The sequence below is a fragment of the Boleophthalmus pectinirostris genome, unplaced genomic scaffold (assembly GCF_026225935.1).
Source record: "Boleophthalmus pectinirostris isolate CB_2022bp ecotype Guang Dong unplaced genomic scaffold, ASM2622593v1 HiC_scaffold_17, whole genome shotgun sequence".
NCBI lineage: Eukaryota > Metazoa > Chordata > Actinopteri > Gobiiformes > Gobiidae > Boleophthalmus > Boleophthalmus pectinirostris.
The window spans coordinates 24,110,619-24,126,304 of record NW_026571115.1 but is presented as its reverse complement, the minus strand read 5'-3'; the positions used below and the strand labels follow the sequence as shown (position 1 = coordinate 24,126,304).

The 15,686-nt window shown below is 37.2% G+C and overlaps 1 protein-coding gene across 1 annotated transcript in view; it reads right to left on the bottom strand.

Moving 5' to 3' along the window:
• Window positions 1–15,686, bottom strand: part of cacna1ha (calcium channel, voltage-dependent, T type, alpha 1H subunit a) — a 294,384-nt gene that overhangs the window by 43,862 nt on the left and 234,836 nt on the right. The window contains exons 21-25 of the mRNA XM_055152604.1: window positions 9,522–9,625; window positions 7,974–8,097; window positions 7,784–7,852; window positions 5,824–6,008; window positions 4,106–4,232 (exon numbers count right to left, since the gene is read on the bottom strand). Of these exons, the coding sequence (XP_055008579.1) occupies window positions 4,106–4,232; window positions 5,824–6,008; window positions 7,784–7,852; window positions 7,974–8,097; window positions 9,522–9,625 (609 nt within the window). The remainder of the gene's footprint in view (window positions 1–4,105; window positions 4,233–5,823; window positions 6,009–7,783; window positions 7,853–7,973; window positions 8,098–9,521; window positions 9,626–15,686) is intronic.

Sequence of the window (15,686 nt, the reverse complement as noted above, 5' to 3'; positions counted from 1 at the left end):
CATTCCGTATGTGGAGCCGTTTTCAATCAGATTCGTGTGGACGAACACTGCATCCGCAACGAAAACGACTCGAATACGTACTAGTGTGGACGGGGCCCTAGTTGAAACTGCTGAAATCAAGATTATGAAATTAAAATATTCTAAATGTGCTCTACGAAAACCACAGTATGCCTTAAAATTATCTCCAAGTTACAGGTCAGATCTGTGGAGAGAAGACCCCAGTCACTGTAAGACTGCATTTTTTTTAAAGGTCTTTCTTTTTTCTTTTCTATTTAAGCATATTAAGCAAACGAAAACAATAGACAAAAACAAAACAAAAGCCCTCCTACACCCCACCCCTCTCCCCACACTCAACACAGCTACACAAAAAACACAAGTTATTTTCAAAGTATTTCTTAGCAATAACTTCACCTAACTGAATCAAAGTAATGCCATAACGTGAAACATTTCAGGCAAAGCAGCAACATCTCCTCTGAGACAAGCAGCCTTCACCAGAACAGTTACATAACCCACCTTTAATTGGTGAGTTCAGTTTTTGCAGTGCGCCATTAGCCTGCCATTTTTTACACTTTATCTCAATGACAGAGGAGCCGGGAGCTTCTGCACACTTCATCATTATTATTACCAAAGAATAAAGGATGTTTTTCAATACCCCGGTTCTTATCTTTGTGCTTCTTAGTATAAAGTGGGCCTGTGGGGTCTGCTACGTTCTCCACACTTAACCTAATTGTCTTTCTCGCAAACTCATCAAGAACAAACGTTTATTGTCCAGGGCGTATTTGATGATTCCAACAGCCCCCCGGCTTGTGCTCATGCATTCAGTGTTTGACATTTAACTACTTAAAGCTGAAGAATGGGTATTTAGATGAAAAACGCTGTGAACGGGGTGGCATACACAAAATTGTAATATTGTTTAAAATGGCTAAAATTCAGAATATTAAACTCCAGATCTCCAGAAAGATTGATGTATTTGTTTTAAACTGTTTCATGCTTACATCGCTTCTTATTTCAAGCCAAATTGTTTTCCAGTGGGCTGATTTTTTTCAGCATTTCAGCCTTAATTTTAAACGAGTTGAAAATGTCATAGAACCAATCTCATAATCTAATCTAGTCATTTAATCTCTGTGGACTGAGATAATAGTTTGAATTAAACATTTAAAATCTTTATTAAATCTAAAAGGTTAAATAAAGGTTCAATAAAAATGCATAATTTTAACCAAAGCCAGATATTACATTTTGCAGTGGAGCCAGCGTGTTTTGAATAGTCAGACTGGTGTCGCTTAGTGTCTCCACTCAATTTAATTTCTCTCCAGCGATTAGGTCAGGAATCGGAATAGACTAGACCACAGGTGTCAAACATGCGGCCCAGGGGCCAGATCCGGCCCTCCAAGACCTTTAATCTGGCCCTCGGCTGATTTTCTACTGAAATATTTTAATTCTATTTTTTATTAAAATATTGTAAATTTTCTGTGGTGTTTATCACAGCAGCGTCTCCAGTGTCTCTGTACGTGGCCCCTCCCACCAGAGCAGCACAAATGAAGACTTGTCTCTTTCCAAACGCTCTTAAAGGACGATCGTTTTGACTGTTGACCGTGACACCCTCATCAGAAAAATTCCTATTTCTACAAGTTAATTTTAAACAAGTTCATGTTAAAACATTGTGTTGAAATTGTTTAGTTTTTTTAAGTTTCAGGTTGTTCATAATATTATAATATTTTGTAAAAGAAAGAGTTCATCAATTAAAAAAGATTTCTGTAATAGATTTGTGTTTCTCTGCACTATTTGAACTTACTGTTATTTTTGGGGTTTATATGACATGAGTTTTCTGATCCGGCCCCTTTGGGATCAAAGTCGGTTGGATTCGGCCCCCGGACCAAAATGAGTTTGACACCCCTGGACTAGACGGTTTGCAAGAACGTTGAAAGTGCGAGTCCAAGCACCAGCCAATAAGCAAAGAGCCATATATTCTCTTACAGATCAGATTTGTTGTCCCAAGAGTCAAAAAACAAATAGGAAAACATTTAAATATAAAGCTCCTTCTGATTGGAACAATCTTCCCTCATCGATTCTCGCAATAACATCTGTCCCTTCATTTAAAAATGCTCTGGTTCAATATTTACACAACCCATGTAATTGTTTTTAATCATTTTGTTGGATTTTGTTGTTCATCTTGTTGTATTTTGTGATAATCTTTGAACTCCGTCTTAGTTTTTTGTTCAAATTTGATTTAATATATGTCTAACAGTCAAGTATGAGTGAGTGTGTGTGTGGTTGTGTTGATTTTGTTGATTTGATGTTTATTTGAATTTAGGTATCCTGCCATCTGCCCTACTGTATCTGTCTTTTGTTGTTGTAACTATGAGGACCTCCTCAAAAACAAAATGGTGAGACATCTCAAGGGGCTTATCCTCCAAACAAATAAATTCAAATTCAAATTATACAGTGTTGGCAGTGTTGTTCCCGAGATCGAGGATTTAAAGCCGGAACAAAGAGAATGTTTGATGAATTTTATTAAGGGGAAAGATGTTATTGTCCTTCTTCCTACGGGATTTGGGAAAAGCTTAATATACCAGTTAGTGGCACATTACATACATCACGACCAAACAGCAGCGATTGGTTAAATAAAAAAGTACCCGCCTACCGTTGAGTGAAAGAATCCTAAAGCTACGAATCAGGCTGAATTTTGAATGGTTTGAATTCAGAATATTAAAGGTTGTATAGAGGATTTTTTTAAAGGGAAAAGAAATACAGTGACAGAACTTTTTCAAATGTTATGCATGCGTGACACCACCTTCCTCCTCCACAGTTCCCTCAGTAGAAACATCTCCTCCCGCCTCCTTAATTTAGAAATCACGCTTGTTTACAGCCAGTGTGTGTTCAGAATTACTGTTGAAGTGACCTGTCTAGAAATAATTTAGCGACCGATGCATCAGTTTTTAGACCCTTTGTCTGCTTCATTCGTGCAATCGCTGGAAGAGATCTCCAAGAATCACGTATTTGGCTTTGCAACCTTTGTCCTTCTCTTCTTCTTTCAGCGACCTCAAAAACGGACTTTCTTTTGTGGCAAACTGGTCATGGATTCTCGTCCGTCATCTCAACAAACAAACAAATGAACTGCGAGGAAGCTACAGTTTAAAAAAGCCTCCAAGAACCACTGCATAAACCACATAATCCCTGCGCGCCTGCAAGTCAGTTACACTAGAAACACAGGGAGTTTGACTGACAATCTAACAGCCAATAGAAAATGAGGTAGCCTGGTTATCTATTGGCTGATGTTTATCTGCCCTCACTACATCCACAGTTGATAGATTTTCATTCTTTTTTTTTAGTCAACATAATTACAAGGCTGCTGCATCTCTGTTAGGGTATTTTAAACTTTCATTGACAATTTGAAACTAAAAAAAAATACTCCATACAACCTTTAATCCAGATTAGACTATTTAAAGGTATGTAAATCTGTAAATAAATATGTCTGCCATGGTGATGTTATATCTTGCCTGAAATGTTCCACAGTATGTTAATTCTCCATGGACACAAGCAGAATGTGCTACAAACTAAGTTACACGTCATATCTGTGTAATGGTGAGCCCGCAGTAATAATGCATATTTTTCAAGATATTGTTGAGCAATGAAAACACCTAATAAAATAGATATTATTCAATGTCATACTGTGGAACATTTCAGGCAAAGTTATAATATCACTACGGAGACAAACAAGGAAAGTAACATTGTGCATCTTTAATCTGTTATAGATTTAATTGCTTACATAACTTTTAACTAATTATAACTAGAAAATTAACCTGCCAAAATAGGGAAAGCACGATTTTCTTACACCATTGAGAAATATTTGAAATGAAAAGCAAAGTATTAAAAATGTCTGAAAACCTTAAACACATTTTCAGAGTAATTTAAATCAAGGAAATAAACAGAATCGACTCTTAACAACTCAAATTTCTTTTTCCCCCAGTGCAGGACTAAAATCTATTGTCCACCAATTACTGAATGCCCCCCAGCTCCTCTTTCTGCATCCACCATTTGACATCTAACTCTGGACCCCTGAAAGAATTGTCCTGTGGCTGAACAGGAGCCGTGATTGGATAGTTACCTGCACTCCCAGAATGCCAAAGATAATGAAGAAGGCGCAGCAGATGAGGACGATGTTGCCGATGGGTCTCAGGGAGGTGATGAGGGTTTCCACCACCAGCTTCAGGCCCGGGGCACGACTGATCACTCTGAGGAAACAAGGGAACAGGTCCAAATGCACAACAGTGACACGAGGAAACAATAATGAGACTGTCTAATGCTCTGTCACAAAGGAAGTAGGTGGAAGAAAGAGGCTAGTGAACTCTTTGGCAGTCGTATTTGAAGTAGCAGTAGCAGTAGTAGTACCGTATTTTTCGGACTTTAAGTCGCACTTACTTACTCCGCTGTGACAAATATATAAACATTTTCACACTGACAGCCTCGAGAGGGCGCTCTAGGCTCAGTCAGTATCTGCTGCTCCTCTGACTCCTGTGCAAATCCAGTCAGGAGCAGGAGGATCGGTCGAATGCAGAGGACAAAGGCAAAATGGAAAAAAAGAAGCCAACTTTGTCCAACTTTGTTACATCAATGTTTTCAATTATTTGTTATTTTGGTCCTATCACCTAAACACCAAAACTTAACTTATCCTAACAATTTTTTTTTTTCAGACTTTTAATTAACAAATTAATTAATTCAGTGACTAACTAATCAGCAATTAATTAAGAAAATTTTTGATGAATTTGTTAATTAATTAATTAACACATTTTTGTCTTTAAATATAGAAAGATACCCAAAGCGCTTTGCAGTTCATTGTTTATTTATTCCACACTCAGTGGTGGCAAGCTACTACGCAGCAGCCCGGGGGCACATCGACTATCAATCTTTGGTTTTTTTTTCAGACTTTAACTTTCAGACTTTTTGACTTTCAGACTTTAACTTACCAAACTACAGCTACTAAACTAAATTTAATAGCAGTAGTTGATTTGTACACAACTAGTTTACAAACTAAACTTTAGTCTGAAATAAAGAATCTGTGAGAATAAATTATTGGAAGACCAAATTAACCTCACTGGATCAAAACCTAACAACTGACTTGAGAGCAAGATGACATTCAACCAACAGCATTGAAAGTGTGTGCAAATATCAACCAGAGGAGGAGGCCAGAGAGAGTCCAGAAGATCTAGGACTGTGGAGCTTTCTCCCAATTGTAACAAGTCAAATAAACATTTAATTGCCAAATAACTGTTCTGGTTGTTGATTTCAATTTTCAAAATGAGTTACTGATATATTCTTGTTCCTTTTGTCTTGTTTAATAACAATAAGCATTATATTCACTTTTCAATGCCAGGGCTTTCTACCCATTTACAGGAAAAATCAAGTTGTATTTGCTGCACATGTTGTCAATTTGCTGAAGTGTTCTGAACCCAAATACACATTTTTTATTTATTAATGTATATTTTTGGAGCTATAATAATTTTGTGGTTTAAATTCACATAAAGCATTCATTCACATTCACAGACCTCAAACTTTAACCTGGTATTTCTTTCATGTGGATAGGAACATTATATAGGCAGCTTAACAAACTTAAACCTTATACAGTATCATCAAAATTTTAGATTCTGCTTCAGGTAGAAAGTAGCTTGGGCAGGGGAAATTCTAGTAATTATTTCTAGAGACTTTTAAAAATCAAATGATAAACTAAATCAGCAATTCGATAGTTTAATAGCAATTTTAAAATATTAGTTCCTTATATTAATGCATATCATGACCTCTTTAACCCGTAACTGCACCGAGTCATACCTGAGCGGGCGCAGGGTTCGGAGCAGACGCAGCACCCTGAGAATGCCCAGGATCCTGTTTCCTCCAGGGTTGGCCAGAGTCACCAGAATGTCCACCATAGACACAAACACCAGCAGACCGTCCAGAATGTTCCAACTGGACTGAAGGTAGGTCTGTGGGCCGAAGCAGAAGCCCAGAGCCACCACCTGAAAAAAGAGACAGCGTTATATATCACTCTTGTACTGCAATTAAGATAAGGTAAGCTAGGATAAGTTGTAGTATATCATGATATGGTTTTGTGAGGAGAAAAACTTTGACCATATGTGTTGATTAAAGGTCCTATATATTACACAAAATTGACTCTTACCATGTTATAATGCTGTTACTTCTTAAAAAACATACCAGGACCTTGTTTGAGTAACGCTTTATTATTTGTCTATATCTCCAAAGCTCAAAATGTTGGGAGAAGAACTAAATATGCAGGGTTTAAGCGTTAAGCATATGAGAATTAAACAAAATGCAGCTCTGGGTTTGTTTTAGATGAGGAAACAACATCATAACATGCCATATTTTAACCGGATTATAAGGCGCAATATCAATAATGTTGAATTCTCTCGTCTATTTTCATACATAAGGCGCACCGGATTATAAGGCGCATTAAGCAAAACAAACGGACGACACTTGAGACTGATCCCTTAGCCCAGACATCCACGATCCATTGGCAGATCGTGGCATAACTCGGCCGGTGTTGCCTCCCTGTCTTGGTAAATGTGTATTATGAATTTGAATATAGGTGGATAATTTAAGTTTGTTTAAATATACATTGACTAATAATGTGTTTAATGCAGCTTTGCGCACATTTGTTTATGTTTTACAGAATCGAAACTTAAAACAACATAGCTAATTTGCATAAACTATGTAAGGAATATGTGTGTTCATTCTGTGACAGAGGATGTGCTGCTGATGGTGAGCCAGTTCTCTGCTTCTATCGCGTTGGAAATGGTTCATGTTAAACTTTTCAGAGATTATAAATCTGCAGGTCAAAGGCTTAGACTGTATATATTAATGTACATATATTCTCTATAGCATTTTATCGATGTCATAAATGCCAACACAGAACTATACTTTGCCTTTTACTCCGCGAGGCTCCTGACTATAGTCGCAGTAATGCTCTGACAATTCATCAAGTGGTGCGGTTTTGAAGCTTACCAAAGTCGTACTAAAATATTTTGACAGATTTTTGAGCACCGTGTATCACATAAAATTGATTCAAAGTCAGTAAGCACAACCAGAATTAACACATACACTGGGTTATAAGGCGCACTGTCGATTTTTGAGAAAATTTAAGGATTTTAAGTGCGCCTTATAGTCCAAAAAATACGGTAAATCAGAGAATAGCATAATATTGGCCCTTTATGTTTGAACAGTATTGAGATTCAAATGTGTTATACTTTTTATCAGCATATATTCAAAGGGCAGAGAGTAATTTCAAGGTGGACTGTGTACCTTTTCTGGTAAAGAATTTGCTATTTACTTTTATCTAGGGAGATGTATTTGCTTTATGTTACAGGGCATGCTATAATGGCATTTATTTATCTATCTATGAAGACAAGGACACTGTAAGAATTTGTATTTCAAGTTTTTTTAAGCAGCAAAATCACCTGTAATTGAATTCATACAATATTTATGTAGTTTAATTCAATATTGTGGAACATTACTAACAATAATATCGAGCTGGTGACAAACATTCCACCAGGAAAGTGATATAATGCATCTTTAAACGTGCAAAAAGTATTAATATGACCCGATTAGCAGCTTAAATAACACAAGAATTCAATGCATTTCAGAATAATACTACACAACAGGGTCAAGACTCTATACAGACAGAATATGTTGTTGTTTGGAAGGACTTTACTCTTTAGGACTGGCTTTAAATCCTTGCTATGACATATAGAATAAAACCAAATCACAAAATGTTTACCTTAATGGTCATCTCTGCTAGGAAGATCACAGTGAATACATAATTGGAGACGCTCAGGAACACCCGCTCCTGAAAACACACATCGACAACACGTGTCAGTTTAGTTTGTTTTAATAAAAAGAACATGACATTGAAAATAACATTAAAATAGTATGGGGAATTGTGGTCTATAACAGGAGGATTCGTTTACCGTGCTCTCTTTCTTTATGCCTGGCCGCTCCAAGGCGATGGTGATGCAGTTGAGGAAGATGAAAAACAGCACGATGTGGTCGAAGAGCTTGTGGGAAATGACCGATTGGCACCACGAACGAAACCTGAAAGTAAATAAAATGCGCAACCCATATTTTTTTACTCAAATCTGTATATTGGCACCCTAAAACTTTTTTTATTTACTATAACTTTCTAGTTTTATTATTCAGATGTTATTAGTACTCTATTCAATATATATTATGCAAAATTGTTGTTACCCCATGAAAAACAGATCTGGACTTTTTTTTTGTTTGTTTGTTTCACATGTTTGAGTAATCCTGGTTTATTAGTCTGTCTGCATCACCAAAACTCAAAATATTCTGTTCCACCTTGTGATGTCATGTAGTGGAGGAAGTAAACAGCTACCGTTTACCTTTTGTTCAGTGTGAGATTCAAAATTCGGGGCTGAAATTATCCAAATGATTCTAGTGAAGGTGCAGAAACACAGTGGAGCACTTCTTCTATTATGACATCACAAGGTGGAACAGTGTGTTTGAGAGAAAAACAGACTAAATACGCAAGATTTGTGTATTAAACAAGTGTCAGCAAAACAAAACACAACTCCAGGTTTGTTTTCGATGAGGAAACAACATTATAACATAGATCAAAAAACTGTGTAATATGGGCCTTGAATTAATTAATTAAAGTCATAATTTAGTAGTATTTATTTTTAGCAAGACTTAGGTAATATGTTTAAGTTTAAAAATAGGATCTAATACAAAATTTACTATACGGCTGTAGGCACACTTGGCCTAGTTCGGTCCGGTTAAGTCCTAATGTGGACTCGGTTTGGTCCTAGTTATGGTTTAGTTGTGGTCTAGTACAGGTTTAACCAGGTGAGTGCCACCTAGTGACTCCGCTCAATTTAATTTCTTTCCAGCGAATAGGTCAGGAATCGGAATACACTAGACGATTTCCAAGAACCCTGGAAGAGCAAGTTCAGGCACCAGTCAATCAGCGAAGAACAAAGAGAATGTTTGGTGAATTTTATCAAGGGGAAAGACGTTATTGCCCTTTTTCCTATGGGATTTGGGAAAAACTTAATATACCAGTTAGTCCTGTTAGCGGCACATATGTCATGACCAAATAGGAGCGATTGGTTAAATAAAAAAGTACCCGCCTAACGCGGGAGCGAACGAATCCTAACGCTGTGAGGTCAGACGGTTTCCAAGAAGTGAAACTGGCTGATGAATCAGGCTAGTACAGGTTGGTATTGTCTTATACAATGGAAACAGGGCAAAATTTATAATTCCTGAACCTATTTGCATCCAATTACTAAGCTGTTACGTAACTTAAAAATACACATATATATTTATTTTTTAGGGTAATGCTAATTACACTAAGCATAAACGCTGAGATGCTATTACAAGACTTCTAACTTTAATTTCCACATGTTCATGTTTAACTGTATAATACAACTTGGCATTTAACACAAATGGCATCTATATAAAACACAGAATAACAGAAAAGTGCGTATGACTTGACTGACCGGTTCTCAGGTGAAAACAGGTACAGGTTCCAGTCCTCGTGCTCTTTGCACCAACGCGGCTTCAGGTTCTGCAGCTCCCTCTTCACAAAGAAGCAGAACGAACTCTGAAAAGACAAAATAAAACACAAATATTCATAATGATTCAATATAAATACACAGGTTATATATAAAAATGTGATTTTAAGGTCAAAATGAGACCGCTGTGTGCTGTCTACATCTGTGTTCCTTTAGCAGTAGTGTGATGACAAAACTGCTTGGCCTCTCAAAGTTGTGAAAAGCACTTACAAATTTGTCATGGTTAATAATTTGGATGCTTGGAATGCATAAGGAAAGTGAAGAATACTTTCGGCCACTGCAAACCATTTAAAATTAGGTACGGCACCTTGAAGAGGCACTACACGCCTCTTGTTATTGTTATCACATTTGTCTACTGTGCCATTATTTCATCTATTCAAGTCATACTCCGTGTCGGGAACAAGAAGCAATCTGTTTTCTACAAATTTGTTTACTAGAAATTCACCTTGTTGTGTCACTTAAAAATAAATTTGCACTGCCTCTTACCACGCACATCAAACAACAACAACAACAACATTTCTGCGAAATATTGTTTCATTAATAAAAGCAAACTTGTTAGGTGGCATTTGAAATCTGACATCTTTTGAAAAACAGAACTTAAAATAAACACGCACACTCCTTTAAAGAGAGGGTACTGACTGCCAAGGAAGCTACTGCACATCGCATTAGGTTTGACAAGTTGCTGTGTACAGTTTTGTATCATGTTTATGTATATTTATGGAGAATCGTTCTGTGGGAGCATAAATGATGTAGGCTTGTGGGCTGAGTGTTGGACAGAAGCTGACCATAAGAAGGGTTTGAACATGGCCCGAGAGAGATTGCAAAATTATTCAAACATGCATGGATGGACTGCTAAAACCTCTTCAGGCTTGAGGGAACTATGCTGAACTGGGGCAAAACATGTTTTACTTTATTACAAAGCACATTAATTACAAACAATATCAACAACAGATCCCACCCACAATGTTTTTTTTTGTTTTTTTGAACTTTTATTGCCACAAATCAATTTGCATCAACAGTGTCCTGAGACCGGGCCTTCAAACTATTTATATATTCACTTTTTTCCCCCTCTTCCCCCCTCTAGAAGAAGAAAAGAGAGAAAAAAATGCAAAAAATTACATACCCCAAAATGTAGTTTGTAACGTAATCCATTAAATTACTTAAAGTGAGTAATGTAATCTGAATACTTTGAATTACTTGATATTGTCATGTTTTTTAAAACTACATGAATGTAGCAACCACATCCTGAAAATTCATGTTTGTTCTCTTCAAATTGTCTGTTGACCCCAAGTCTCCATGAACAGACTTTTGTTTTACTGTAGAGAAGAAAAGACTAGGATCTTAACATCAGATGTTTTATCTGCTAAAAGAAAGAAAAAACAAAACAAAACAAAAAAAAAAAAAAACAAAACAGACTTTACTTAACCAGATTAAAAATATTATTGATAGAGAAATGATTTTTATATGCGATCACTGTTGCCTGGATTAGTCCTGCTTTAGTACTTGTTTTAGTCCTGGTTTAGTCCTGGTTTAGTACTGGTTTTAGTCCTGGTTTAGACCTGGTTTAGTCCTGGTTTAGTCCTGGTTTAGTACTGGTTTTAATCCTGGTTTAGTCCTGGTTAGACCGGGTTTAGTCCTGGTTTAGTCCTGCTTTAGTCTTGGTTTTAGTCCTGGTTTAGACCAGAATGTGAAAACAGTACAATACCGCAGTGTAATCCATTTATTTCAACAAAGTAACTGTAATCCAATTACCACTCATGGAAACAGTAAGTGTAACTGAATAAAGTTACTCATTATTTGTACTCTGATTACGTAACTCCGGGAACATGTAATCTGTTACTCCCCAACACTGCGAGAGAGACCATCAGGAAATATATCAAGCAAAAATATCTTTGGGTCCATCAACAGGTCCACAGCCAATATATTTTGTAGAACATCTTTAACATCAATCTAGAAATGTTTTATATCGGGGCAGTCCCAAAATATGTGAGTCTGGTCGCCCACAAGTCCACACTTCCTCCAACATTTGTCACTAAGACTACATTTAGAAATAAAAGTTTTCAGTGGGGTTTTAAAGAATTTTAAAACCCACAATGTTATAAGAACTTTTCAATCCCTTTAAAATGCAGCTGAAATCCATAATGTCTTCTAAACGAGACTCACTTAAGCACAGACAGAAAATATTGGCTTATTCGCAGCTTCTCGGCCCATCTTTGAGTTCGAGACAAGCGTGGTCAAACTCATTACAGCTTTCCAAAGAAACACAACCAAAACAAACAGAATTAAGCTTAAAGGTGCACAGAATGCTAACTTGACATGTCCAATTAAACACAGTCTAAATTGAGGCTCCACGCTCCCTGCTTTTCTGGCTCTGTGCCTCTTGCGCGTCTCTGTGTGTGTGTGTGGACTGCATGAAAGCTCCTGAGTCAGTTTATATTCAAAAAGCTCCTGTTCTTCACACGGACGCATAGGAAAAGACGTAAAGTTAAAGGGTATAAACCAAGCTGTCCTGGCTGCCTGTGATATAAGGGACGACGTTTGGTTTATGTTTAAAAGAGGATTATAAGAAAAGAAAATAGCATAACACATAAAAAGACATAAACACAAGCAATAAAAGACTAAAAATAGTGTTGTTAAGATTCTAAAATTTCAAAATGGATTTGGGGCTAAGAAAAATGTTGATACTACAATGTAAAAGCGCAAAATACAACCGGGTGGTGAAAAAATTTATAAAGACTACTATAGAGTGAATTCCACAGGATAATCAAGCTTTTAATACCATAGAATTAAACTAAATATAATGACTTCCTTCATTTTACTATGTGGTCATATGACTTTTAAAAATACTAGCTCAAATTTTTTGTCCAAGATTCTGTGTGGATTAGAACAAAAAATATCAACATAAAAAAGAAAAAAGCAAGATATTGCAAGAGAAATAGAGAGAAAAAAATCATCAATGCCAGTGTTATCCATACTGAATGAAACAAAATTACCAGGGGCAACAGAAAAGCACCAAGGACAATGAACCGAGACAAGGGACCTTTACTTTATTGCACACCTGGGACACATTAATGGAGGTCAGACAGATCATTACGTGACAAAAGTAGCTTGGCAAAAACTAGTTTATAGTCCAAAGAGGTTAAATTGTTGTTTTTTTCTTCATGGTCTTCTCTTTCATTAGTTATTCTTTTTTTTTCTTTTTTTCAGAGAGAGTTTGTTTGCATATGATGTGTCTGACAGTTTCGACTGCTCACTAGTGTGTCTGCTCTGCACTCTGCTGTCTCTGATGTTTGCATGACAGTTTCGACTGCTCACTAGTGGTCTTCCTCACGTGATGCTGCTGATGTTGCTGTGACGGGTCTGGTCAGCTGATTTAAACACATTTTGGCACTGTCTTTTTACCGGTGGAGGCAGGAGGACAGTGCCATCTGTAGTCCGACTGGGATACTGTTCTGGGGAAGTCGGACTGCAGATGGCGCTCTCATCCTGCCTCCTCAGGCATGAAAACAAACTCTTGGTCTGAAAAAAGAACCTAATTATATAAAAACTAGTCTAGCAATAAAATCACTATCTTTAACTTCTTGGGTTCTTTTCATGTTTCGGCCGCTGCTGTAAACCATCTTCAGAACTGTCCCCGGTGTTGGTGGTGAAATGTCGTAGATCAGCTGTTGTTACTTCCTGTAGGCGTGGTCAGCCTGATGGACCTGCAGGTCGCTCAGACTGACCACGCCTCCCGTCGCCCGGTGTTCTCTGGAGGAGGGTGTCCCAGGTGTGTGAAAGGTGAAACGCTTCGTCATCACGGTTAATGCTGTCTGTGCCACGTCACCACCAACACCGGGGACAGTTCTGAAGATGGTTTGCAGCAGCAGCTGAAACATATCAACAAGGTAAATACACTTTACTGTATTGTCTTTAAAAAGAACCCAAGAAGTTAAAGTACATAAGAAGACAAAATGAACATCTCTGGCTTAAAAATACTATCTTGTTTAATAAAATAAACTAGTAAGGGAGAAAATTAAAATTAAATTAGTTAAAATTAAAGTCCATGTATTTGAGCCAAATTTGTCTTTCTCCAGTACAGCTACAGTATATTGTAAGCAGCTCTTGAGGTCAAAATTATCATCTATAATTAGTCTTCTATTAATCTAGTAATTTATTGTTATCAGGAAGTATGTGTTAACATGCTAGTTGTTGTTGCTAGCCTTAGTTTTAATTTTTCATTCCACACTCAGCACTCTTCTCTCTAGTTTTATCTCTCTCTCTTTTTAATTTTATGATGATTATTTATGTTTTGATTTGTTTTTATTGTCATTTTAACACATTTCTTATTCTGTAAAGCACTTTGAATTACTTTGAGTATGAATTGTGCTATACAAAGAAACTCGCCTTGCCTTACTGTACGGTGAAAGCTCCACTCTGGTCTCTGGACTCACTGTGGTGAATAATTAGGATGCTCAGAATGAGAATAACTGAAGAAAATTAAATACAGTATCTTGTAGTATCCAATAATATTTGATCCAAGAGTGTCATGGTGAATCCAAAACAACATCCACCCAACCCGCAGACTGCGCACTGTATCAACTCCCCCATTTCTAGACAGCCCAGGGACAAGCCTTTTGTTTCAGAGGATTTCATGCTTTTGCAAACTCAATTTAGACTCAATAAAACAATCATCGCCGCTGCAGAGGTCAGAGGAAACCACCCGGGGGCGATAAAACCCGAACTGGAGCCTATTTCGCACAATAACTGTACATGCTCTAGCGCTAAGGAGAGACTCGCTCCCAAACTCAATGACACGACCGTCCCCCTTGGCTGTAATAAGAAAACAAAACACTCGCAAATCGCATCCGGAAGTTATGTGGTGACAAAGGACAAATAAGACAAGAGGGATTGGGAGTGAAAGAAAAAAAAAAAGGAGTCTAAACAAACAGAGAGGCAGATTAAGTGATTAAGAAATTACATAAGAGCGTGAAAAGCACAAGGCAGCTGCTCAGCAAATGTGTCAGTGGATCTACAGGGAGAGTGCAAAGCAAGCTAAAGAGCTATACTGTAGTCGCTGCTTGTGTGAGCTGTGAAATAAAGGGCAAAAAGATATGAATACAGATCACAGAGTATGAAATTGGTTTGAGTTTGTTATTATGACTGTTTTATTTTAGTATTATTTGGCATATAAAGTGGTTTTGCTGAATAATTTGAAAGCTGCAATAGGTTAAAGCCAACCTTTGCCACTATTTTGAATCCCAAATGTCAAAATAGTCTAAAATCTAATTATATATACTACTAAAGGTGCACTGTGTAACTTTTCTGGTGGCGGGTCTGTTACCTCCTTGTCTTCATGAAGATGTTACTACTTGAGGGTGACCAGACCAGTCCCTATTTACCCAGGACAGTCCCAGTTTTGAGTCTTGTGTCCCCTGTCCCAGCAGATTTATACAAAACCAGTCATTTGTCCCAGTTTTATGTTCTATTCTGACCAATTTGATCTAAACCAGGACTAAACTAAACCTAAACCAGGACTACACCAGGTCTAAACCAGGACTGAAAACAGGAATATCACAATTTTTGACTAATTAGATCCCTGCCAACAGTAAAGAGGATCATAAATTGTAATTTGTTTGGTCAAAATACAGAAAACTGTGTTTGCAAATGACCATAAAACAAAAAAAACAAAAAAAAAAAGCAGCATCAGAAGAGAATGCAAAATGTTACAGTCTCTTTTCACAATTTTATTTATATCAACTAGTATAGTAGTCAAGACCAATCGAGACCAAGACCTGTCTGAGACTACAGGGTCCCGAGACCAGGACAACACCAAGACCTCTGAGGGTCAAGACCGAGACAAGACCAAGACTTTTAAAGGCTGAGACCGAGACAAGACTGAGACCACAGGCCATCAAGACCAAATCGAGACCCTCTTTGTAATTTTTGACATTTATTTATATTTCACAGTTATTTTGACACATATATATCAATGTTTTTATAAATCTATCTGCATTTTATGACTCATCAAGTGTCAGACTTCGAGACTGAGACAAGACCGAGTCCAAGCACCTTCGAGACCGAGACAAGACCGAGTCCACAAAAAAATGG